Here is a 25,574-nt window from a genome sequence, read left to right as displayed (position 1 = left end):
GCTGCTCACGGTTCTCCTTGCTGCAGACTCTGACATGAGGAAGCAAAACCCTGCCTCCATACAGAGACACAGTACAGCACAGGTCAGTGATTGGAAAAGATCAACTGAGAGGCAATATTGGTAACTAGTCTTCTGGCTACTTGTAATGCCTATGAATTGTGTTGGCCTTGGACCCTTTGTTACTTGGGGAATTTTTACAATAAATATATATATTGATAAAAATGACATTGATGTAATTTCTCTAGGCTAAAGGAACAGAGTCACAAGACATTAGACTGCTTAAAGCTGATAAAAAGTGTTTGCGGGATTGAACGTGTTTGTGACATCTACTGTAAAAATGTTACATTAGACTGCCTAGATTAGATAAGAACCTGTCTGTGCATTTAAAGATGTTTACTTGTTTGAGCAGTTAGAAATCTTTAAGTTTAGGGTAGATAAGATGCTGATTTGAAGCAAAAGTGTGATATTGCGAGAGAAGATGTTGTTTGTTCAGTAACGTGGCTGGGTGTGACTCTGTTATCCTCATGGGACTTTTCTGCTAGCTCCTCCCGGAGTGAGCGTGGTGCCCGCCCAATTCGGGAAAGTTGTCAGAAGCCAGAAGGGGATATTTAAACAGGGAGCCTGAATGCAGTCAGTTGGGAGCCTTCCTATGCGAAAGGGTACGCTCTGACGCTGGGACTCTTGCCAAGGCTATATGGGCTTATCAATTAGTTGCGTTTATGGCTTCTGCGCGACCCCTGAGCAATTTGGTTCCAATGGGGTCTGTTCCTTCCCGTCTTCCTGTAGCTTTGGTAATGTATTAATTCTATGTGGTGACGCTGTCAAAAGATGCATCTATTTTATTCTGTAATGCTCACATTATTATTGGTGTGTGTTATTATGCAGCTTGTGATGACAATAAGATATATCCTCCTGTGTGTCATGTGATAATAAAAGTGGAGGTTTTGACAGTGCAAGAATATTGCAGGTGGATTCTGTTATTTCTTGGAGTGGGTCTCTCACATGATTAGAATAATGGTGAAAATGCTGGTTAAACGTACCTGTGTATTGTGTGTGTGACTACCTGTGTATATGACTTGCTTTTAGTTATTGTGTCCAGCATTGCATTACACTACTGCTTGCCTTATTTTGGGCACAACTTCTACAGTTTAGTTACTCTTTAAAAAGTACCACAATATATTGAAAAGCACTCTTCTCTATGCTTACCTTGTTTGGTTGTTTACGTGGATCTTCACTAAGGCTAAGCAAAAGATAGAGAATTGCCCATCTGTTTTTCACCACTCCCTAAAACAGCAGTACAAAAGAAAGGGTTTGTTGATTGACATGTTTTAAAAATACACCACATTTTGAAAGAATGTCATTTAATGCAGATGACCCAATGAAGTGCATCTGTGACCTGGCTTGAACATTATTACATATTTTTACCAAACAGTAAAAGAGTTTTAAAACAAGATATCCATGACCTCTGAAAAAAACATAAAAGCAGAGAACAAGGCGCAAAGTCAACGTGCATCAAAAACAAAACAGATTTTTAAAAACTATATTAAAATGCGTTCATAAGCAAACTGGTGTAGAGCAGCTTATCTCAAGTCTGTGCAGTATTCGCATTATCCCTGAATCTTGGCAAATGAGAAAGCCTCTTGAATATGTTGCTCGTGAGCCTCCTTTTGTGCCCCATGGCCATTGTATATAAACACTCTAGATTCTGTCTTACAGTTCTATTTACCTTTGTATCCTCTACCTGTTTATGTTAATAAGGGACCACCATTTAACATCATAGCTGCTATAATAGATCCCTACAGTGACTGTAAACTGTTGGCTTGTTAAAGGGAGAGGAGCTCCTGAAACACGTAGCCATAGCAAAGCCACTGCCTCCTCACAACCTGAAAGAGTGACCTGGCTCCAAGTTGCAATGATACTGAGGACACAGTAATTTCTCCAGCATTTGACAGGTTTGATGGTTTGCCCCTGAAAGGCTTTTCACACAGTCTCCTCAAGGGTCACAGAGGACCGTCAAATTTTCTTCACAGGCTTGAGATGAGCTGCTGTAGTCCTGATTGCTTACAAGTGCATTTTATATTTTTTTTAATGTATAGAGGTCACCTTGCACCCTGTTCTCTGCTTTTAGGTCTTATTTAGTATATGGATCTTTCCTGTCCTGTTGTGAATAATCAGCATAACTAATGTATCAAATAAATGTTAGGATTGGTCATATCGTGACTCTTACTCCGTACTACTTTAGAAACCCTGAAGCACAAGTTACAATGGGTTTTTTTTTTGTTTTTATTTGTGTGGACACATCCTGTCTAGCTTCTTATACTGTAAAGAAATTCATCCTTGAAGATCCTCAGAGATCAAAAAGATTCAGTTCCACTCAGTTTCTAAGGCTGAATTCACCCATTTGCATTATAGCTTGATATGTTTTCCATTGAAATTAAAGGAAATGTATTTTTTTTTGTAGCTGAATTCACAAACTGCCACCTCACCTCCCCTTATTGTATAAATCAGTTCTTTACATATCCTATGTCAAATTGACAGTGGTGCATCATATTCCAAACATCTGACAATCTATATATTAAAAAAAAAAAAAAAATCTGAACGTAAAAAAAAATTATTTTTACTATCATAAGAACTGGAGTACCCCATATCCAGCCAGCAATTTAAAATTCTGTACTTCTGACTCCAGCACCAACTTTTTACTATTTTGTAATTACACAGTGTACATAAGTATCATAAGAAACATTACAAGCATTATTATTATTATTATACAGTGTTTATATAGCGCCAAAGGGTTTGCTCAGCGCTGTACATTAACGAGGGGGACAGAACATGAGACAATACAGTACAATACAATACATGAGGGGTTCGAGAGCCCTGCTCTTTCGAGCTTACAATCTAGGAGGGAGGGGATAGTGGTACAAGAGGAAGTGGCTGTGGGGGATGGAGTGGTAGGAGGAATGGAGGAGATCGGTTGTTAGGTGAGGGTGGGGTAGGCTTCCCTGAAGAGATGGGTTTTCAGGGTGCGCCTGAAGGTGAGGAGGGTAGGTGACAGTCTGATGGATTGGGGTAGGGAGTTCCAGAGGATGGGGGAAGTCCTGGAGAAGTCCTGCAGTTGGGCATGGGAGGAGGAGACCAGGGAGCTGGAGAGTAGGAGGTCCTGTGAGGAGCGAAGGGCACGGGTAGTGTGGTATTTGGGTATCAGGTCAGTTAAGTAGTTTGGGGCAGCGTTGTGAATGGCTTTGTATGTCAGAGTTAGTAATTTGAATTTAATGCGTTGGGCAATCAAGAGCCAGTGAAGGGATTGGCAGAGGGGGGTGGCAGATGTGGAGCGGTTGGTGAGGTGGATGAGTCTAGCCGCTGAGTTCAGGATAGACTGGAGTGGGGATAGCATTTGTTTGGGTAGGCCAGTGAGAAGGGAGTTGCAGTAGTCCAGGCGTGAGATAATGAGGGAGTGTACGAGTTGTTTAGTGGTGTCTGGGGTGAGGAACGTATGTATCTTGGAGATGTTGCGGAGGTGGAGCCTGCATGACTTTGATAGTGATTGGACATGAGGTTGGAAGGAAAGGTTTGAGTCCAGGGTGACACCCAGGACTTTGGCGTGTGGGGTGGGATTGATGGCGGCGTTGTTAGTCGTGATGGAGAGGATGGGGGGGGGGGGGGCAAAGACTGGGGGGAAAACTAGGAGCTTGGTTTTGGACAGGTTTAACTTGAGGAAATGGAGCGACATCCAGTCTGATATGTCATTCAGGAGGTGGGCGATGCAGGCGGAGAGAGAGGGGGTGAGGGGTGGAGAGGTAAATTTGTGTGTCGTCGGCATAGAGGTGATAGTTGAAGCCGTGGGAGTGTATCAGTTTGCCAAGGGAGGAGGTGTAGATGGAGAAGAGGAGGGGTCCAAGGACAGAGCCTTGGGGGACTCCAACAGAGAGGGGGAGAGAGGGGGAGGTGGCAGCTTTATAGGTAATGCTGAAGGAGCGTTGGGATAGGTAGGAGGAACCAGGAGAGAGCAGCGTCCCTGATGCCAAAGGAGTGCAGTTTAGTAAGGAGGAGGGGGTGGTCGACGGTGTCGAAGGCCACTGAGAGGTCGAGGATCAGGAGGACTGAGTAGTGGCCATTAGCTTTGGCGGTTAGCAGGTCGTTAGTGATTTTGAGTAGGGCGGTTTCGGTGGAGTGTAGGGGACGGAAGCCAGACTGTAGTGGATCAAGGAGGTTGTTATCAGTGAGGTGGGCTCTTAGGCGATTGTAGACTAAGTGCTCAAGGAGCTTGGAAGTGAATGGCAGCAGGGAGATGGGTCTAAGTTTGTTTAGGTCAGTGGGGTCAAGGGAGGGTTTTTTGAGTATGGGGGTGATGTGTGCTGCTTTAGGGGGGAGGGGAATGCGCCAGTAGAGAGGGAGAGATTGAAGATGTGGGTGAGGGAGCGAATGATGGAGGAGGGGGTGACTGGAGGAGTTGTGAGGGGATAGGGTCTAGGGGGCAAGTGGTGAGGCAGGCTTCAGTGAAGACCTTAGTGACCTCCTCAGTGGTAGCAAGGCTGAAGGAGCGGAGTGTTGGGGAGGTTATAGTGTGCGGGGCGTTAGGTATGGTGGGGGGCAGTGCGGTTGCAAGGTCAGAGGAGGGGAGACTTGAGGGGGTGATGGAGGGAGGGAGGCTAGGTGGAGAGGTAGATTGCGAATTGACAATGTCCTTACGGATTGCGTCAATCTTGTTTTGGAAATGATTGGCAATCTCATAGGCGGTGAGTGAGGTACTAAGTGGAGGTGGGGGAGAGCAAGGATTTGAAAGTGGAGAGAGCCGGCGAGGACAGGTGGAGAGGGTGTTGATGAGGGTTACGAAATATGCTTGCTTGGTGGCGTGGAGGGAGGTGGTGTAGGTGAGGAAGGCGGATTTGTAGAGGGAGAACGCTAGTGGGGATCTGGTTTGCGCCATGATCGCTCCAGCGTGCGACTGCGTCGTTTGAGACATTTTGTATGGTCGTTCTGCCAGGGTTGAAGCGGTCGGGATCTGATGTTACGCGTGGTTAGGGGTGCCAGGGAGTCTAGGGCAGCTGACAGTGAGTCGTACGCGGTAGTGGCCAGGTCAGGGCATGTCAGTGGAAGGATACTGTCGTACAGACGGTCAGCTGCCGAGTGGAGATGGGCCGGGTTCAGGTTGCGGAGGTTACGGCTGGTGATGGTTTGACGCTTTGGAGGGGGGGGAGTTAGAGGAGGGGGAGATGGAAAACGTGAGGAGGTGGTGGTCAGAGAGGGGGAAGGGTGTGTTAGTGAAGTTGTGGAGGGTGCAGAGGTGAGAGAAAACGAGGTCCAGGGTGTTCCCATCGGTGTGGGTGGAGGACTGTGTGCACTGTGTGAGCGCGAAAGAGGAGGTTAGGAGGAGGAGTTGGGAAGTAGCCAGGTTGTTGACGTTGATGGGGATATTGAAATCCCCTAGGATGATGGTCTGTAGCTCAGAAGACAGGAAGAAGGGAAGCCAGGCGGCAAAGTCGTCCAGGGGGGATACGGATCCAGGAGGCCGATAGATCACCGATATCCTCAGGGGGGTGGGAGAGAAGAACCGGATGCAGTGGGCCTCGAAGGAGGAGAAGGATAAAGAAGGGGGGTTAGGGAGGACCTGGAAGGTGCTCAGCGGTGACAGGAGCATGCCGACCCCACCGCCTCTGCGACCACTCGGTCTGGGTGAGTGGGTCCAGACGAGGCCTCCATAGGTGAGTGCTGCAAGGGAGGTGGAATCAGTGGCTTGGATCCAGATTAAAGGAATAAAGCATCAATTTATTCCTTTAATCTGTAACCATACTGAAGTGGTAAATGAATGGAACACATTTTTAAGGATGATTGTATATGCTCCTGTCCTCTTGCGTATCACATTAAGGCACAGGAATGAATAACTTTAAAACTGCAGACACTAACCATTTACATTATTTAAATACCATTCCTGAACTTATCTTCTTACCGTATATGCAGCAAGCAGGGGCGGACTGATAACTCATGGGGCCCCCAGGGCAATAGGGGATCATGGGGCCCCTGTGTCCTTGCGCCAAACTCAAAAAAAACTTTGAAAAAGGTACCAGGGGCATCTCATGGGGCCCCCTACCGACCCCGGGCCCTCGGGCAGTGCCCCGAGTTTCCAAATGGTCAGGCCGCCCCTGGCAGCAAGCCTTTTGTGCTATTTTATTGCATACTACACAAGCCCAATGTTCAACAAATGTGAAACCAGCACCTAATCACACTTTGGTGGAGATGTACTAAAACTGGTGCACACAGAATCTTTTTTTTTGCACTGTTAGTGGGTTAATTGGTTGGCCGTTTTTCGGGTTTTTTGCACTTTGAGATTATTGGTCATGTTGGAAAATTCATGGCTGATTTGGACTATCGGCCGATCGTTTTAACGATAAAAAATCTGCGCATGAGCAGTGACATGCAAGGGACAGAAGTTATGGGGTGAACATTATGATTTAGTCGGCCGATTTTTTTACTCAGTTGTGGTAACGTCAGCCGAACGAACAACCGATTTTTCGTTTATCGTTCTAAAAATCGGCCGATGTTCTACCCGTCTATGGCCTGCATAAGCTTTGACAAGAAAATCTAGAAGCTGATTGGTTACTATGTACAGCTGCACCAGATTCTGTGGGCACCAGTTTTAGTAACTCTCCCCTCCTATGTCCATATGCTTTGTGAACCAAGTCTCCTTATTTCCCAGATAAAGGATAGCAGGGTGCTTAGCAATTCAGTTCAAGCATACAATCAGTTCTACTGTGCTTATGTTGGCTATATCAGAACTTTCACAAGTGTTCTGTCAATAGAACAGCATTCCATTTTTTCATCAAGCCCAAGCAGCAACAACTCGCAAGAATGTTGAATTGTTTACTGTTGTATTTTTCTGAACAACAATGGAGAAACTTTGGTCCGTGTTGTTCCTTGTTGTGAACCCGACTTCCCAAACTTCATTGGAAGCACAAATGCATCCTACCATACTCTCCACAGCGTGGGGAATTGAATGGCTTTGTCACACTGAGTTTCGCTTACGTCGTAAGATTTGTCAGGATACTATTGCGCATGTTTGCACTTTAGCGGTTTATATCTATCACACGCACATTCCAGGTGCTGGGCATAACTAGACTTTTCTCATTGATTGGTTGCACTACATCTCCCCTCCTATTAAACCATTATCTAAATAGAGAATGCATGTGTATAATAATGTCTTTATTTATATTTACAAAAAAAAGTATAAAAAATATATTTTTAAAAAAAGTATTTATACTTTTTTCTTTACATATAAAATTTATATGTAAAGAAAAAAAAAAAACTATTTTTCAGACAGGATTGTAATATAATATTGTACATGGCAAATTCCCATGTCATAGGCAGGTAGCTTGTCACCTCCTGTCACTTATGCTGACCATATTTCAAAATGTTTGTTTTAAAAATGTTCGCTCGAATTTCTAATGATTAGTGAGGTCAAATCAACGTTTATTTTCAAACAGAAAAAAGGCAGAATATAAAACTTTTCTGGATTAAACAAATTTTCCAAACGGTGTATTGAGTGGTTTGTGTGCTGCACTCTGTATGCTGACATGTATGGATGATGTATTGAGCTGTATGTGTGCTGCACTCTCCTCTACGGACATGTATGAACAGTGTACGGAGCTGTATGTGTGCTGCACTGTGCATACTGGCATGTATGAAAAGTGTACTGAGCTGTATGTGTGCTGCACTGTGCGTACTGGCATGTATGAACAGAGTACTGAGCTGTATATGTGCTGCACTGTGCATACTGGCATGTATGGACAGTGGAGCTGTATGGACTGAGCTGTATGTGTGCTGCACTGTGCATAATGACATGTATGGACGGTGCACTCAGCTGCATGTGTGCTGCACTGTGCATACTGACATGTATGGACGGTGCACTCAGCTGCATGTGTGCTGCACTGTGCATACTGACATGTATGGACAGTGGACTCAGCTGTATGTGTGCTGCACTGTGCATACTGACATGTATGGACAGTGTACTGAGCTATATGTGTGCTGCACTGTGTTTTCTGATATGTAAACAAATAATGCATTCTGTATGCATGCCAACTAACCGATTATGATAATAGTTGACAACTACTTTCATAATTGATTATAAATGAGTATGTCAATTAGTTGTTTCTGCCCTAATTAGATCCCTTTCAGCCTTAGCCCTTTCACAGATTTACCCTGATATATCATCAGATGTACTGCTATCAGACTTCTCATTGTCAAAGCATACATCCTTTTAATGTTTGGAAATCCGAATCGCCAGACTTCTTTCTTATATATTTTAAATTGCAGGGACCAATGAACTGATAGACAACCCAAGCAGCTGAACAACCTAAAAGCTGTTCTAGTGTTTGGAATAATTAAAGTTAGGAAAAAAAGCAACCTCCACCTATCTCCAAATCATGCAAGCTCCACAACCTCCACAAAAGCCTTCCCTTGCATCAGTGTTTCCCAAAGAACTGAAGACGGATTAGGTTGAGCAAGTATACATTTTGTTCATAGCCTCCACATTTAAACATCCCTTTCATTTTGCACAGTGGTGGGCGGAGTCATATGACATGCACCAAGTGGATAGGAGGCGGAGGTGACAGGTGAGGTGCCAGATCCAATGCATTAACCCTGCCTGCACCACGAGCAAAGGAATCAGGCGTCAGTGCATATGGTGAGTGTAAGCAGCAGATGACATGGCTTTCATTTATTTCAGGTACTTGTATAGCACTGTCAGTTTATGCAGTGCTTTACATATATATTGTACATTCACATCAGTCCCTAACCCTCAAGGGGCGTACAATCTAAGGTCCCTAACTTACATTCATACATACACATACTAGGGACAATTTAGACAGGATCTAATTTACCTACCAGCATGTCTTTGGAGCGTGAAGGAAACCGGAGTACCCGGAGGAAACCCACGCAGGCACAGGGAGAACATGCAAACTCCAGGCACATGGTGCTGTGGTTGGGATTTGAACCAGCGACCCTAGTACTGCCAGGTGGAAGTGCTAACCATTTAGCCACTGTACTGCCCATATGCCAGGGCAAATATTTGTTCTTTTATTTTAAAGTTAAAGAAGATTTTACAACATGCTGGTTCACCGTGTTCTCATCCCTTATGTTTTTTTGTTTGTTTTTTAAGTGAAAGAGCACTCCTCTTTGTATATTTGAAGCTGAAAGGTTTGATTTGCTGAACCCTTCTACATTTATGGACTAAATACATTTCTGAGTGGGTATTTTGTCTTTGTTACCTTTTCCCTGATAGATCAGTCGGTACTAAACTGCATTGTAACATACTGGTTCATCCCAGGTGCCTTTTATATACAATCTTGCAATTGCTTCCAGTAAAGTTTAAATATCAGGTCTAGTTGGTTACTTTACACAAATAAGTTGCTTCTTGTACTTTCATGCATAGAAGTACATTGTGTACTATACAGATGTACAACTCGAAAAATTAGAATATCATGCAAAAGTTCATTTATTTCAGTAATGCAACTTAAAAGGTGAAACTAATATATGCGATAGACTCATTACATGCAAAGCACGATAGTTCAAGCCGTGATTTGTCATAATTGTGATGAATATGGCTTACAGCTCATGAAAACCCCAAATCCACAATCTCACAAAATTAGAATATTGTGAAAAGGTGCAATATTCTAGGCTCAAAGTGTCCCACTCTAATCAGATAATTAAGCCATAACACCTGCAAAGGATTCCTGAGCCTTTAAATGGTCTCTCAGTCTGGTTCAGTAGGAATCACAATCATGGGAAAGACTGCTGACCTGACAGTTGTGCAGAAAACCATCATTGACACCCTCCAGAAGGAGGGAAAGCCTCAAAAGGTAATTGCAAAAGAAGTTGGATGTTCCCAAAGTGCTGTATCAAAGCACATTAATAGAAAGTTATGTGGAAGGGAAAAGTGTGGAAGAAAAAAGGTGCACAAGCAGCAGGGATGACCGCAGCCTGGAGAGGATTGTCAGGAAAAGGCCATTCAAAAGTGTTGGGGACTTTCACAAGGAGTGGACTGAGGCTGGAGTCAGTGCATCAAGAGCCACCACACACAGACGGATCCTGGACATGGGCTTCAAATGTCATATCATCTTGTCAAGCCGCTCCTGAACAACAAACAACATCAGAAGCGTCTTACCTGGGCTAAAAAAAACAGACCCAGTCTGTTGCTCAGTGGTTCAAATTCCTCTTTTCTGATGAGAGCAACTTTTGCATCTCATTTGGAAACGAAGGACCCAGAGTATGGAGGAAGAATGGAGAGGCACACACTGCAAGATGCTTGAAGTTTGTGAAGTTTCCACAGTCTGTGTTGATTTGGGGAGCCATGTCATCTGCTGGTGTTGGTCCACTGTGCTTCATTAAGTCCAGGGTCAACGCAGCCGTCTACCAGGAGATTTTGGAACACTTCATGCTTCCTTCCGCAGATGAGCTTTATGGGGATGCTGACTTCATTTTCCAGCAAGACTTGGCACCTGCCCACACTGCCAAAAGCACCAAACCCTGGTTCAATGACCGTGGGATTACTGTGCTTGATTGGCCAGCAAACTTGCCTGAACTGAACCCCATAGAGAATCTATGGGGCATTGCCAAGAGAAAGATGAGAGACATGAGACCGAACAATGCAAAAGAGCTGAAGGCCGCTATTGAAGCATCCTGGTCTTCCATAACACCTCAGCAGTGCCACAGGCTGATAGCTTCCATGCCACTCTGCATTGAGGCAGTAATTGCTGCAAAAGGGGCCCAAACTAAGTACTTAGTACCTATGCATGCTTATACTTTTCAGAGGTCCGATATTATTCGATGTACAATCCTTGTTTTATTGATTGCATGTAATATTCTAATTTTCTGAGATTGTGGATTTGGGGTTTTCTTGAGCTGTAAGCCATAATCATCACAATTATGACAAATCACGGCTTGAACTATCTTGCTTTGCATGTAATGAGTCTCTCTCATATATTAGTTTCACCTTTTAAGTTGCATTACTGAAATAAATGAACTTTTGCACGATATTCTAATTTTTCGAGTTTCACCTGTATGTTATACATTTAAAGTGGTATTAAAGGCAAAAACAAATTGCAACTTACCAATTTTTAAATGTGATGGTAGCATTCGTTTTCTCCCCCCCCCCCCTTTATTTTACCTAGTGATTTAGCCAGCAACACACCTCCTGTCTCAGGTGTCTACACCTCTCAGCCCTGGTTCACACTAATGCGGTGCAGCACTTCGCATGTGACTCGCACAGGAACCGTACCACATTCCTGTGAAAATCACATGTGATATCTGTGAAGTGCGATTTGAACCATACATTTTGTATGGCTCAAATTGCATCGCATCCGCACCAAAAAAGGTGCAGGGACATTTTTTTCCCCCCGCACCTGATTTGCTGTGAACACCCATGCGATGCGAATCTTGGAAATTGTACTGCGTTTTGCAATCTGTTTCGGGGTGTCGTTAATTTAAAATTGACACTCGCCCCAGATCTCATGGATGCTGTGTGATTGCAATGCGGTGCGAGAAACGCACGATTTGCTGTGTTTAGTGTGAACTGGGGCTGAATGGAGAAGCAACAGAGACACCTTTGGACAGCAGCACTGTCAGTTTGGGGAGAGGGTAGTGTTATGTGCACTAGCAGATTTAGATGGACTTGACAAACAAATTAAAGCTGAATTCCAGCAAACACTGTATTCAGTTGGAGCCAAGCAAACTCTTTGGTGTCAGTGGGAGGAATAGTCCCCTATTGTTGGTGTCAGTGAAAGTAATAGAGCCCCATCATTAGTGTCAGAAGAAGATATAATGCCCCATCGTTAGTGTCAGTGGGTGGAATTGTGCCCGTTTGTTGGTGTCAGTGGGAAAAATTGTGCCCCATCATTGGTGTCAGTGGGAAAAATTGTGCCCTATAGTTGGTGTCAATGGAAAGAATTCTGCCCCATTATCAGGGTCAGTGGGAGGAATAGTGCCCCATTGTTGGTATCAGTGGATGGAATAGTGCCCCAAGGGCCCGAAAATAACAAGTAAAGGGCCCCAGTTTGAAGACAACTGAGTTAGAGCAACAGTTTTCTTTTTTTTGGGGGGGGGTTGCCTATTAAAATAAAGGTAACCGTTGTAAGCACCCTGTCAGTGTTAAATGGTATGTCTCAACCCTGTAACTGTCACTTTTGTTGGACAGCTTGGTCTGTTGAAGGAAGTTGAACAATAACAGACATACTGACTGAACCACCTGGTGAAAAGCGAAAGAAAGCCTAAAAAAAGTGAAAATGAATGCACATACGAAATCTTAGATCTAATCTTGTTTTTTAGTTTAATACCACTCTAAGCCTGAGTAAGGATCTTTTGATCCAAAACACATTTCTGTTGTGTTGTATTGTACTGAATACAAATAAGCATACAGGTATGTCTAGGGAGCTGCAGTTACGTCTAGGGAGTTTTTATTTTTTCAGTGCTTCAATCAAACCTACTACTATCAAAATTGCAACTGTTTCCATATCATAAGAAAATATGCTGTTAAATAGGCAACATAAAAATGTGAGGACCTAGTTAGATATCCACTTTACCCACTTTCTATAATCAATACCATCTTAACCTTCAACCAGAAAACACTAGCTACAAAAAACAGCTCCAAACGTAAAAAGAGTATTCAATAAATCAGTAACGTAGTAAAACAAAATTACTCTAAAAATAAACTGTCACTAAAGAATTGAGCCTGTAATGTTCAAAATCAAATACAAAAATCTATCCCTTGCAAGAGGTTTCCTATGATCAAGGATGCTAAAAGGTTTTGATGGTTTAAAATAACAGCAAAAAACCACCACGTTTATAATAGCAGAAATGCCCTTCCTATGTCTAGAGAAAAGAAAGTCCATTAGACTTACAGAGCAGAAAGGTACAGGCTATAAAACGTCCACTAAAATTTTTAAAATAATGCAATCAAGCTGTGCATTAAAGTGCGTCACCCAATCAATGTATCATTATGTTTCTCCCCTGGGAGTAGAATATTGCAGAAAGGGGATCCATTTAAGGAAAAATTCTGCCAAATACATTTTACATCAACACTAGCAACATATCTGTAATTTCAAAATACAAAAAAAAAAAAATGCAGTTTTGAGGTCTCAATGCACCTAACAAGCTGACAAATGTATTAAAGGGCTTGTTCACACCATGGTACATCAGTTTTTCTGCATGCGTTCTGCAAGGGCACAACAAAATCAATTATTCTCTATGTGCCCTGTTCACACCACAACACTAGTATCACATGCAGATTTATTCTGCACAGGAATCTGCAACTTTTATAAAACTCATTGAAGAGCACATAAAAACTGATGTCTCTGCAAGTGAAATTTGTGCATCCGTTTCCATCAGTTTTTCTGCACGTATGGTGTGAACGAGGCCTAATGGACACTTTAACCTCCCTGGCGGTATTCCCGAGTGTAGCTCGGGGTAAAGCTTCAGCACCACAAGCAGTAACCCCGAGCTACACTCGGGAATACCCAACAGCGTTGCTCAGGGATCCCTTCTGCACTTACCTTGTCCTGCGCTCCAGCGATGTCCCCCCTGCAGTGTCCCCTGTAATGTCCTCCGGCCGATGCCGGCATCAGTCTTCCAGGTTCCATTCCCTGCTACGTCAGGATGTACATGGATGGAACGGCGGGAAATTCAAAAATTTTAAAACGTGACATTCACTAAAATCACATAGTAAAACCTTACTGTATCAAACCATTTCACATACATTTTGTCCCTAGTGCTTTGTCCTGTGCCCTGCCTGCATTTTTACTGTTCTTTCTGCCTGGAAACTGAGAAACGTCCATGGCGTCCAAAAAGCGTCCCTTTAGGTCAAAAGCGGTTTTAGACCAGCTAGAGAACAGCGATAGTAAATTAGAACCACTTGCAGAACTGAGCGATAATGATTCATGGGGAAATTTGTCATCAAACACTGAAAACGATTTTGCGATCGTGTTTTTGGTTTGATTACATTATTGAATTAAATTTATTATATTATAATTTTTTATGATTATTTATTAAATTATAATTTATGATTTCGAGTTTCAATTTTTATCATACCCGGGATGTTTACTAGACTCTTGTTTGGACAGATTTCAGTGAGTTATTCCTAAGAATTACAGGCCTACAATAAAAAAAAAAACGACATATTTCCATGCAAAAAAAATATACCGCTTCGAGCACAGAAATACTGACATAACCATACTGCTAGGGAGGTTAAAGCAGGGGTACTGAATTAAAATTCATGGAGGTCTGACCAATAAAATTTTCTTCTAACAGAGGTCCGAACAGCATTTTTTTTTTTTTTTGCAGGCCTCTCCTACTATATCACAATCCCTATACCTCAGTGTCCTCAGTCCTCCCCTACACATCACAGTCCCCCACTTCACATCAGTTTCACCTTCACAGCAGTGTTCTCAGGCCCCCTGCACATCGCCCCCACCCCTTTACAGTACACCCCCATTATTTTCAGAAGTCCTCAACCCCCCTTCAAATCATCACCCCCGCACCACACTACTGTCCTCTGCCCCCTTCACATCTCTCCCCCACAGTACTGTCCTCTTCCCCTTCAGATAACCCCCAGCAGAACTGTGCCCCCTTCACATCAACCCACAACACCCCCCCCCCTTTACATCTCCCTCTCCACAGCCTTGCCCCCCCCTACATCTCTCCCAACAGCACTGCCCCACCTCCCCTCTTCACATTTTGCTCCCCCCCGTTATATCACACACACAGCCAGAGTAGCCCCCTTCACTCTCCTACCTTAGAGCGGAGAGCAGGAGGCACAAATGTTATGACAGCTCCCATGCTCTGTTCAACACTGTGCTCTTATTCTGCACTCGCTCCAGAAATGTTCAGTCTCCTGCTGTCCGCTCTGCTGTTATAACAGCGGTGGAGGATGGAGGGAAAGAAGCGGCTCCTAAATGGCGGTCGGAAAAACCGCAGCTAGGTCCACATCCGGACCACGGTCCGCCATTTAGTGATGCCTGCTTTAAAGGGTAATGCTTTAATATTCATGATCTGGGAAGAAGTTTGCTTTACATTGAATTTTTCTAACTGGTGGCTAGTTATCCAAAGACACCGGTGCAGTATCTATAACATGGGAGTGCAGTATGGAACTTTCACATAATAGAAAAGTGTAACAATGCCAAGACCATTCTTACACGAGAAAAAAAACCAAAACAAATCAAAACACTAGACACGTCATTATTCATACAACTATAACATCCCAAAATCTGGCAAGTACCTACTGTGTAGCACACTCTTTTTTTCTCTAGTTCCTTTTATAAACTATTGTTTTAGATTAATCGTTTTTACCTTCCTCATCTTTTTCCTGTTACAGCCCAGATATTTCCACCAAAACTACTACAATTACACAGTCAATGGGTCAAACATACTACCTTTGCAGGGCTTCCTTAAATGAAATACATACACAGACTAAAATAATATTTAAAACAGGGCTTTCTAATTATAGTTGCAAAAATATGTCCCTTTCTCTTTATAGGTAATATGTAATAGTAATGTGAAACTAAATCGGTGAGGGGCAGAAAATTAAGATTTTTGTTACTCACTGCAAAATCTCTTTTTCTGAGTTAATTAACGGACGCAGCTCTTTTGATTCTTGACCATAGGGTTCATAGCGCCACCTACAGGAGTAGGACACTAGGCATCACCTATGGGCAGTCATAGCTGGTATAAACCCTCTCTCTGCTATAGGCAAACCAGTTAGTGACAAAGCAGTGTCAGAAGTAAGTGTGAGTACTGTATCTGATAATGAACTCAGAAAAGGGATTTTACAATGAGTAAAAAGTTTTCTTGGACTACATAATGGGACACAAAACATCTTCATATTCATTTCAAAAGGGTTATGCTGTCACCTTCAGGTGATTGGACACTGGCAAAAAAAAAAGACAGGAAGTCCTCTCCTAGGCATAATCCCTCCTCATCAAGCAAGCTTCATTTTTTTATAGCAAGCTATACAACACAAGACAGAAACAAGGTACTGTGTCTGTGTCCCATGATGTACTCCAAAAAAGGATCTTACAGGTAAACCAAAAATCCTATTTTCTTTATCACACATTATGGTGCACAGAGCATCTTCATATCTCTTATGATAGGGATGTCCCAAAGCATTGAGAAAGTATGAATCAAAGACTCTGAGGGGCGAAACGCGTTAGTAGAGGACTAGCGGTGGCGTCATATCCGGGCAGTGGAACGCACGCTGGTGCATCACTTCCAGTTTGGTGATCTGAGCCTTTCCTACTGATTTTATGTGAATGCAACCAACATTTTATGTAATCTGAATTAGAAAATGTAATTACGCTATGTGGCCCCTTTTGCCATTCCTTTCTATGTGAGTACACCAGGCTTTGAATCCAGTTCTTACAGCGGAGTACTGATCCAGGAACACAAGTCCCAGCATCACCTGATGATCTGCAGTGTATGCGCACTTGACTCTTAACATTACATGTAATAGTCCACAGATGCTGGTGAGTGTGGGAACAAAGGAGGGGAGAACAGCACTGTGATTTCTGCACCAAAGGTTTGTAAGAATATTCACTATAGACTGCACTTCATTATTTATGGCTTATGGACTTTAATATATATGTGGAATAATTTTTTTTGCACCGATTCATAGAGGGCAGTGCTTTGAGTTTGTATTTGATCATCAGGAGGGTATAACCTTGTCTAAGCACCAGCCTTGTTCTAATTTTAATTTTTTTATGTCCCTATTTGCAATCACACATACAACGGATATAAAAAGTCTACACACCCGTTAAAATGTCAGGTTTCTGTGACGTAAAAAAATGTGACAAAGATAAATCATTTCAGAACTTTTTCCACCTTTAATGTAACCTATAAACTGTACAACTCAGTTGAACAACAAACTGAAATCTTTTAGGTGGAGGGAAGTAAAAATAAAAAACTAAAATAATAATATGGTTGCGTAAGTGTGCACACCCTTAAACTAATACTTTGTTGAAGCACCTTTTCATTTTATCACAATACCCTTTTGAGAAATGAGTCTATCAGCGTGGCGCATCTTGACTTGGCAATATTTGCCCACTCTTCCTTGCAAAAACACTCCAAATCTGTCAGCTTGCAAGGGCATCTCCTGTGCACAGCCCTCTTCAGATCACCCCACAGATTTTCTATCGGATTCAGGTTTGGGCTCTGGCTGGGCCATTCCAAGACTTTCATCTTCTGGTGAAGCCATTCCTTTGTTGATTTGGATGTATACTTTGGGTCGTTGTCATGCTGAAAGATGATGTTCCTCTTTATGTTCAGCTTTCTAGCAGAAGCTTGAAGGTTTTGTGCCAATATTGACTGGTATCTGGAACTGTTCATAATTCCCTCTACCTTGACTAAGGCCCAATTTCCAGCTGAAGAAAAACCGCCCCAAAGTATGATGCTGCCACCAGCATGCTTCACTGTGGTTATGGTGTTCTTTTGGTGATGTGTAGTGGTGTTTTTGCGCCAAACATATCTTTTGGAATTATGGCCAAAAAGTTCAACCTTGGTTTCATCAGACCAGAACACATTTTCCCACATACTTTTGGGAGACTTCAGATGTGTTTTTGCAAAATTTAGCCGGTCTTGGATGTTTTTCTTCATAGGAAAAAGCTTCTGTCTTGTCACTCTACCCCATAACCCAGACATATGAAGAATACGGGAGATTGTTGTCACATGTATCACACAGCCAGTATTTGCCAGTAATTCTTGCAGCTCCTTTAGCGTTGCTGTAGGACTCTTGGCAGCCTCCCAGACCAGTTTTCTTCTCAACTTTTCATCAATTTTGGAGGGAAATCCAGTTCTTGGTAATCTTACGGTTGCGCCATATTTTCTCCACTTGATGATGACTGTCTTCACTGTGTTCCATGGTATATCTAATGCCTTGGAAATTCTTTGTACCCTTCTCCTGACTGAAACCTTTTAACAATGAGATCCCTCTGATGCTTTGAAAGCTCTCGGAGGACCATGGCTTTTGCTGTAGGATGCAACTAAGAAAATTATTATTATTATTATTATTACTACGAGTTTATATAGCGCCAAAGGGTTTGCTCAGCGCTGTACAATAGGGGGGGACAATACATGGCACAGTACAACAAAGACAGACAGCGTACGAGGGGTAAGAGGGCCCTACTCTTACGAGCTTACAATCTAGGAGGGAGGGGGTAAAGGTACAGTAGGAAGTGGCTGGGGGGGATGAAGTGGTAGGAGGAATGAGGGAGGATGGCCGTTAGGTGAGGGTGGGGTAGGCTTCCCTGAAGAGATGGGTTTTGAGGGAGCGCCTGAATGTGAATAGAGAAGGCGACAGTCTGATGGATTGGGGCAGTGAGTTCCAGAGGATGGGGGAGGACCTGGAGAAGTCCTGCAGTCGTGCATGGGAGGAGGAGACCAGGGAGCAGGATAGAAGGAGGTCCTGTGAGGAGCGAAGGGTACGGGAAAATGTCAGGAAAAACCTACTAGAACAGCTGAACTTTATTTGGAGTTAATCAGAGGCCACTTTAAAAACCACTTGCCTACTGGGCACTTATAACCTCTTCGTGCCCAGGCCAATTTTCAGCTTTCAGCGCTGTCGCACTTTGACAGACAATTGCACGGTCATGCAACATTGTACCCATATGAAATTTTTTTCACACACACATAGTGCTTTCCTTTGGTGGTATTTAATCACCACTGGGTGTTTTATTTTCTGTACTATAAAACATAAAAAGAGAAAACAATTAGAAAAAAAAAATTGTTTTCATTATAACATTTTGCAAACAAGTAATTTTTCTCCTTCACTGATGTGTGTTGATGAGGCTGCACTGATAGGCAGCATTGATGGACACTGATAGGCAGCATTGATGAACACTGATGAGGTGGCATGGATAGGTGGCACTGATGAGGTAGCACTGATATGCAGCAATGATGGTCACTGATCTGCTCTGTGACAGTTGCCGGTTATCGGCAGTACTTTCCTCACGCTGTGACAGTTATAAGAGGGCGTGCACACTTATGCAACCACATTATTTTAGTTTTTAATGTTTACTCCCCCCCCCACCCAAAAAAAAAAAAAAAAAAAGATTTCAGTTTGTTTTTCAATTGAGTTGTACAGTTTATAAAAGTCACATCAAAGGTAGAGAAAGTTCTGAAATTATTTATCTTTGTCTCATCTTTTTACATCACAGAAACATTTTTTTTTTGGAAAAAGTATTTTTACACTGGTGAAAAAACTTGGCCTTAGTGCAGGTAATTTTGCAATTTTATTAAACAGCTTTACAAACTTGAGCTACCAAAGCCTGATGATGAATAGCCCAGGAAGCACCAACACTCCTGGTAGAATAAGCTTTCAAAGAAAACAGTGGTGCTTTGCCCTTTAGACCATAAGCTTGAGAAATAAGCTGACTAATCCATAGAGAATTGTTAGACTTGGAAGCTCTGTGACCCTTCCTTGGGCCCTCAAGAAACACAAAAAGGTAATTAGATTGACCAACAGCAGCAGTTGACTTCAGGGAACATCTGATAGCACAAGCCAAATCCCAAGTGTGAAGAGACTTGTCACCCAATGGCTTAGGCCAGAAAGATGGCAATACAATCTCCTGGTTGAGATGGAATGAAGAAACCACTTTAGGCAAAAATGACGCCTGAGGCCATAGAACTACCTTATGACAGTGAAGCACCAGGAAATATTCCCTATAGAAAAGATGGCGACCATAAAAATAACCTTCCAAGTCAGTAGGACTAAATAAATATCCCAGACTGGTTGAAAAAGTGATTTCTGCAAAACAGAAAGTACCATGCTGAGGTCCCATGGAGTCAACAGAATCCTGACTGGTGGAACAATACAAATAGTGCCTTGCACAAACACACGCACCACAGAATGTGAAGCAATAGGTCTCTGAAACCCCCTGATCAACTCCAGAATAAGAAGCCAGAATAAGACCCAAAACATACTTGTGAGGATGAAATGCCCTAGGCCTTATCACAAGCAAAGGATTTTCAAGTTCTGTGGTAAAACTTTCTTGACATCGCTGTCTAAGCCATCAGAAGGGTAGGAGAGACACACTGGTCTATAACGGTAAAGGGGATTGTTCAATGTATTACAGGAATACCCTGAGTGTGCAGCAGTTGGAGATTCAGAGCCAGGACCCTGGTGAACACACTCGAAACACTGGACAAACAGAGTGGCAGAGCCACAAACTGAAAGTAGCAGTTCTCAATAAAACTTTCAGTGGTTTGTGGTGGCGGTGGAAAGATCGGAACATGGTAAGCCAAGGTAAGAATCTTTAAATATGCACTGATGTTAGGAAAACTCCATACTGACCTCCCTGCTTCCATCCAGAACTTCTGCAAAAAAAGGTTTGAGTAGTAACCTTTTGTCCTCTGGGATCAGAATGATCACACCTTGAGATAGAAGATGATCGAGAACTTGCAAAAGAGAATCATTTTTGTGGGTTCAAAGAAACATTTGAAAGCATAAAGCATGGAAAGGGAAAAGCTCTGAAACTACAGCTTGTAGCTGAAAGCCTCTATAATGCGGATCCACTCGTTCACAATCTCCCCCTGCTGAACCTCGGCAAAGGCCTGCAAATATGAGGACGACTTTATCCCCGGCTTAGCGCACTTTGGGGACCATCATTTCTTGTTGAACTGGGACTAGGGTTTGGGAATGGAGCCCGAGGTTGGTGAAAGGAATTTTTTTTTTTTAAGTAAAAGGAGTGGCAAGTTTTTGAACTACATGCTTAGCCTTCTTTTTAAGTGGTAAAGAGGTACTCCTATCCACAGTTACCTTCTGGAAGCATTCATCCAACTCCGGATTAAGCAAATATTTCCCTCTGAAAAGATAAATGTTTCAAATTGCCTTTTGCAAGGTAATTCCCCTGATCAACACTTCAGCCCTAAGATCATGCACATGTGTACGAACAGGACAGTTGTTGTATGGAGTCCTTCAAGATGTCCGCAGAGAAACTGAGGACATGTTGGAAATCTTCCAGGTTTCTGCTCGATTTGCTATCATCACTAGAAGGATCCCTCTCTCTCTCATCATATGACAAACCTAGACCCTGAGGCTTTGGTGGACTCCTATAGCCACAACGGCCAGTTGTACAGCTACCCCCACCAGAGCACATAAGGTCTAAAATAATGCCTCAGATTTCTGTCCAAGGCACCTTTAACCACTTCAGCTCCAGAAGGTTTTACCCCCTTCATGACCAGGCCATTGTTTGCTATTTAGAACTATGCTACTTTATCTGGTAATTGCTCAGTTATGCAACACTGTACCCAAGCAAAATTTATATAATTTTTTTCCACACAAATAGAGCTTTCTTTGACTGGTATTTGATCACCACTGGGTTTTTTTTTCATTTTTTTATAAACATAAAAGACTTAACATTTTGAAAAAAATATTTTTCACTTTCTGCTATAAAACATATCCAATAAAAATTTTTTAAAGATCTAATTTCTTAATAAATTTTGGTCAAAATATATTCTGCTACATGGTCTTGGCAAAAAAAAAATCCAAATATGTGTATGCTGACTGGTTTGCATGAAAGTTATAGCATCTAAAAACTGTGGTAAATACTGGAATTTTTATTTTTTTAGAATACTGATGGCTGTGATCAGCAACCTATAGTGGGACTGTGATAGTGCGGCGGGCAGTCTGACACTGAATAACACTGTGTGGAAACTGACACCAATACAGTGATAATAATATATACTGTCACTATACTAATGACACTGGCTGGGAAGGAGTTAACATTTTGGGTAATCAAGGTGATAAGCTTGTGCCTTAGAAGTGTTAATGTGTGTATTACTGTACTGCTTTTTATTAAATATCTTTGTTCCTTCTCCCTACTTTAGCATGGAGAATAAACAAAGATTGTTCCCTCTGTACAGAGCCCTGTGTTGATTGTCAACACAGGGCTCTGGGCAGTGACTGGACACAGCAGGTCTTGGCCATAAATCACTGGCTGGGACCCAATGATGAACTGCCGCTGGAGTGGGAATCAGCAGGCAGGGGAGCATGCCCTGTAACCATACAGGTACGTCGCTGTGCATGTACGGGCCCGCTCGGCCACAGTACATTACGGGTGGGCAGTCCTTAAGTGGTTGAAGAGTGGGAAATCATCCACTGGACACGTAAGGTTCTCAATGATGTAAGAAACTGCAATATCAGCCAAGGCTTACTGCGTTTCCTAGCAAACTCACTCTCTATACGGTATTGCTGAGCTAACCTTTTTGGTGAAACAAACACCTTGTCATGGTGAGCCCAGTTCGCATGCAAAGCCTCCTTTAAATGAGGATTTATAGGGAAGGACTGAAAATTGTTGCGGCCACCACGATCCAAATCTTGAGACCTTTAAAGTGAACCTAGGAAGTGGTAATTTCTAATTAGTGTGGACAACTTCCAAGAGGACATTCAGAAAGCTTTTTTGAGTTTGATAAACTCTGACCCTGGAGTTCAGGAATAGATTCCTCGAATGAGGATTCTTCTGTCTCCTTCTACTGGAATATTCTCTTCTTTCTCTACCTCATCCTCCACTGGTTCCTCTTTTGTTAACAAGGAGGTGAGAGGAGATGAGGAACACTTTGCAACCCAGAAAGCTGCTGCTGTACACCAGCAATAACAGATGAGAATGTATCCCTTGTCCCTCCCTTGGTGGAAGGTGCCCCAAAAGTAGCAGACATATCAGATAGGTGGAGGATGTCAGAGCCGCATGAAAAACTGATCTTCGGAGGACAATTGCACGGGGGGTTGCATTCACATTCCTCCCTACTTGAAGAAGGTGCTACGTATTTGGGGCCCCTCATCCCCCTCTCCTTGCCATTGATGATACATGGCCTGCAGACACATACATAGGGACCCTTGCTGGAAACAGCCATCTCAGGCAGCTGAGAAGGCACTGAGACAATAAACACCAGTGCGCTACCCTAGCAGATTTCCCACTAAATATGCCAGTACCACCTGCCCCCACAAGGAAAGGTGAATTGGCCCCAATACTTGCTGCAACCTGTAGTCCCATAAGGAAAGTTCAGCTGTGACCTGTATTCCTACAAGGAATGCTTTGCTGCAACCTGTAGTCCAACAAGGAAAGCTCTGCTGTAACCTGCAGTGGATCAGGAAACACCTCTGCTGCAACCTGTAGTCCTACAGGTATGTTCTGCTGTGACCTGTAGCCCCACCAGGATCGACATCACTTAGAGTCTATACTGCCCATGCAGTCCAAAATAAAAGCCAGCAGCAAGCTCCGCCCTGCTGGTGACATCACAGTCATACTGCATATGCGCACGCAGCCCTAGCTGTTCCAGAGTGAATGCAGGGGGCAGAGAAAACTCTATGCTTCTTGCATTTGGCAATTAGGGCCTCCCGGACAGCCCCTTGCTATGTAGTACTCAGGGCAGCCAGGGAGGCTAACATTGTACACAAAAGCACCAAACCACATTACACTCACTGCTGTGACCTGTAGCCCCACACTGAAAAAAAAAAAACCTAACACTGAGGGCCACCTTTCCAGTCATTACCTGTGGAAGAGGGGCAGCAGATAAGGGTACCAGCAGGGCTACACTAGGGTACTCAGCCCTACGGGGTCCAATCTTCACCCATCACAATGGGTAATGTCACAAAGGCCTTCAGGGATTCAACTCCCCAGCTGTGGATCACTGCCCTGGAGCTGTATAGCACCCTACTATTCCACAAAGCAATCCTGTGTAAACCTGCAACATTACAAGCCATCCCCATGTGTCCAGAAAGGGGTCCAGGAACCAATCTTCTGATCATTGAAAAGCTGTAGGAAAAATGATCCAGAAGAAAGAGCTAGTCTCCTAATCCCAGGTGGAATCATTGAGAAGCTAGCTACATTTTCATGCAGGGACATGCCCATCACCACAGACACTACCAAAAAACCTGAAGCCTTGCCTAACAGGAAATGCCTATACCTAAGAGGGGACTTCCTGTCTTTTCTGCCAGTGTCCAATCACCTGAAGAAGGAAGCACAACTCTATTGTAGTGGATACTGAGATGCTCTGTATCCCATGATGTATAATAAAGAAAAAAGGCTTTTCTAGCTCCTAAAATAAATGTAAGTACATTTTATTGACATTCTGTGGGTTGAACTAGATAGGTTGTGTCTTTTCAACCAGACTAACTATGTAACTACCGTATTTTTCGCTCCATAAGACGCACTTTTTTCCCCCCAAAAAAGGAGGGAAAATGTCAATGCGTCTTATGGAGCGAATATGGAGCGGCCAGTCCAGTATTTCCACTGCCGCCGTGTCAGAATACCGGGCCGGCCGCTCAGCTCTGCAGCAGGAACTTACCTGTTCCTCTGTCCAGCGCTGCACAGTCTTCCCGCGCCGGCTTCTTTAGTGTGGGCTCTCGACTTGACAGCCGGGTGCCCAGTGCGCATGCGCGAGAAGCGCTGCACTTTGTGAATGGTACGGCGTCTTCTGGGACACGACAGGTCCCAGAAGGCGCCGGACCAATCACAAAGCGCAACGCTTCTCGCGCATGCGCACTGGGCACCCGGTTGTTTTCCGGGTGCCCACACTAAAGGGAGGAAAACGCAGCGGAAGTGGGAGCAGGTACCTGTCAAATTCAGGTACCCGCTCCCCCCTCCCTCCCCAAAGGTCAGCAGTCTCTTAGTCATCTCCTGTATTGTCCGCAGTCTCTGGTCATCCCTGTACTGTCTGCAGTCTCTGGTCATCTCCTGTCCTGTCCGCATTCTCTTGGTCATCTCCTGTACTGTGTCCGCAGTCTCTGGTCATCTCCTGTACTGTGTCCGCAGTCTCTGGTCATCTCCTGTACTGTGTCCGCAGTCTCTGGTCATCTCCTGTACTGTGTCCGCAGTCTCTGGTCATCTCCTGTACTGTGTCCGCAGTCTCTGGTCATCTCCTGTACTGTGTCTGCAGTCTCTGGTCATCCCCTGTACTGTGTCCGCAGTCTCTGGTCATCTCCTGTACTGTGTCCGCAGTCTCTGGCCATCCGCTGTACTGTGTCTGCAGTTTCTGGTCATCCCCTGTACTGTGTCCGCAGTCTCTGGTCATCCCCTGTACTGTGTCCGCAGTCTCTGGTCATCTCCTGTACTGTGTCCGCAGTCTCTGGTCATCTCCTGTACTGTGTCCGCAGTCTCTGGTCATCTCCTGTACTGTGTCCGCAGTCTCTGGTCATCTCCTGTACTGTGTCCGCAGTCTCTGGTCATTCCCTGTACTATGTCCGCAGTCTCTGGTCATCTCCTGTACTGTGTCCGCAGTCTCTGGTCATCTCCTGTACTGTGTCCGCAGTCTCTGGTCATTCCCTGTACTATGTCCGCAGTCTCTGGTCATCTCCTGTACTGTGTCTGCAGTCTCTGGTCATCTCCTGTACTACGTCTGCAGTCTCTGGTCATCTCCTGTACTGTGTCTGCAGTCTCTGGTCATCTCCTGTACTGTGTCTGCAGTCTCTGGTCATCCCCTGTACTGTGTCCGCAGTCTCTGGTCATCTCCTGTACTGTGTCCGCAGTCTCTGGTCATCTCCTGTACTGTGTCTGCAGTCTCTGGTCATCCCCTGTACTATGTCCGCAGTCTCTGGTCATCCCCTGTAC

The 25,574-nt window shown here is 43.8% G+C and overlaps 1 protein-coding gene across 2 annotated transcripts in view; it reads right to left on the bottom strand.

Annotated features, from left to right (window-relative positions):
- Positions 1 to 25,574, bottom strand: part of TUBGCP3 (tubulin gamma complex component 3) — a 156,827-nt gene that overhangs the window by 111,302 nt on the left and 19,951 nt on the right. For both annotated transcript variants that reach the window (XM_089693569.1, XM_089693570.1), the window contains exon 4: positions 1,207 to 1,284. In XM_089693569.1, the coding sequence (XP_089549695.1) occupies positions 1,207 to 1,284 (78 nt within the window). The remainder of the gene's footprint in view (positions 1 to 1,206; positions 1,285 to 25,574) is intronic.

Source organism: Staurois parvus, unplaced genomic scaffold (genome assembly GCF_062004578.1).
Source record: "Staurois parvus isolate SC_StPar_1 unplaced genomic scaffold, SC_StPar_1.0 ptg000634l, whole genome shotgun sequence".
In the NCBI taxonomy this organism is placed as follows: domain Eukaryota; kingdom Metazoa; phylum Chordata; class Amphibia; order Anura; family Ranidae; genus Staurois; species Staurois parvus.
This window is presented reverse-complemented; position numbering and strand designations above follow the sequence as displayed.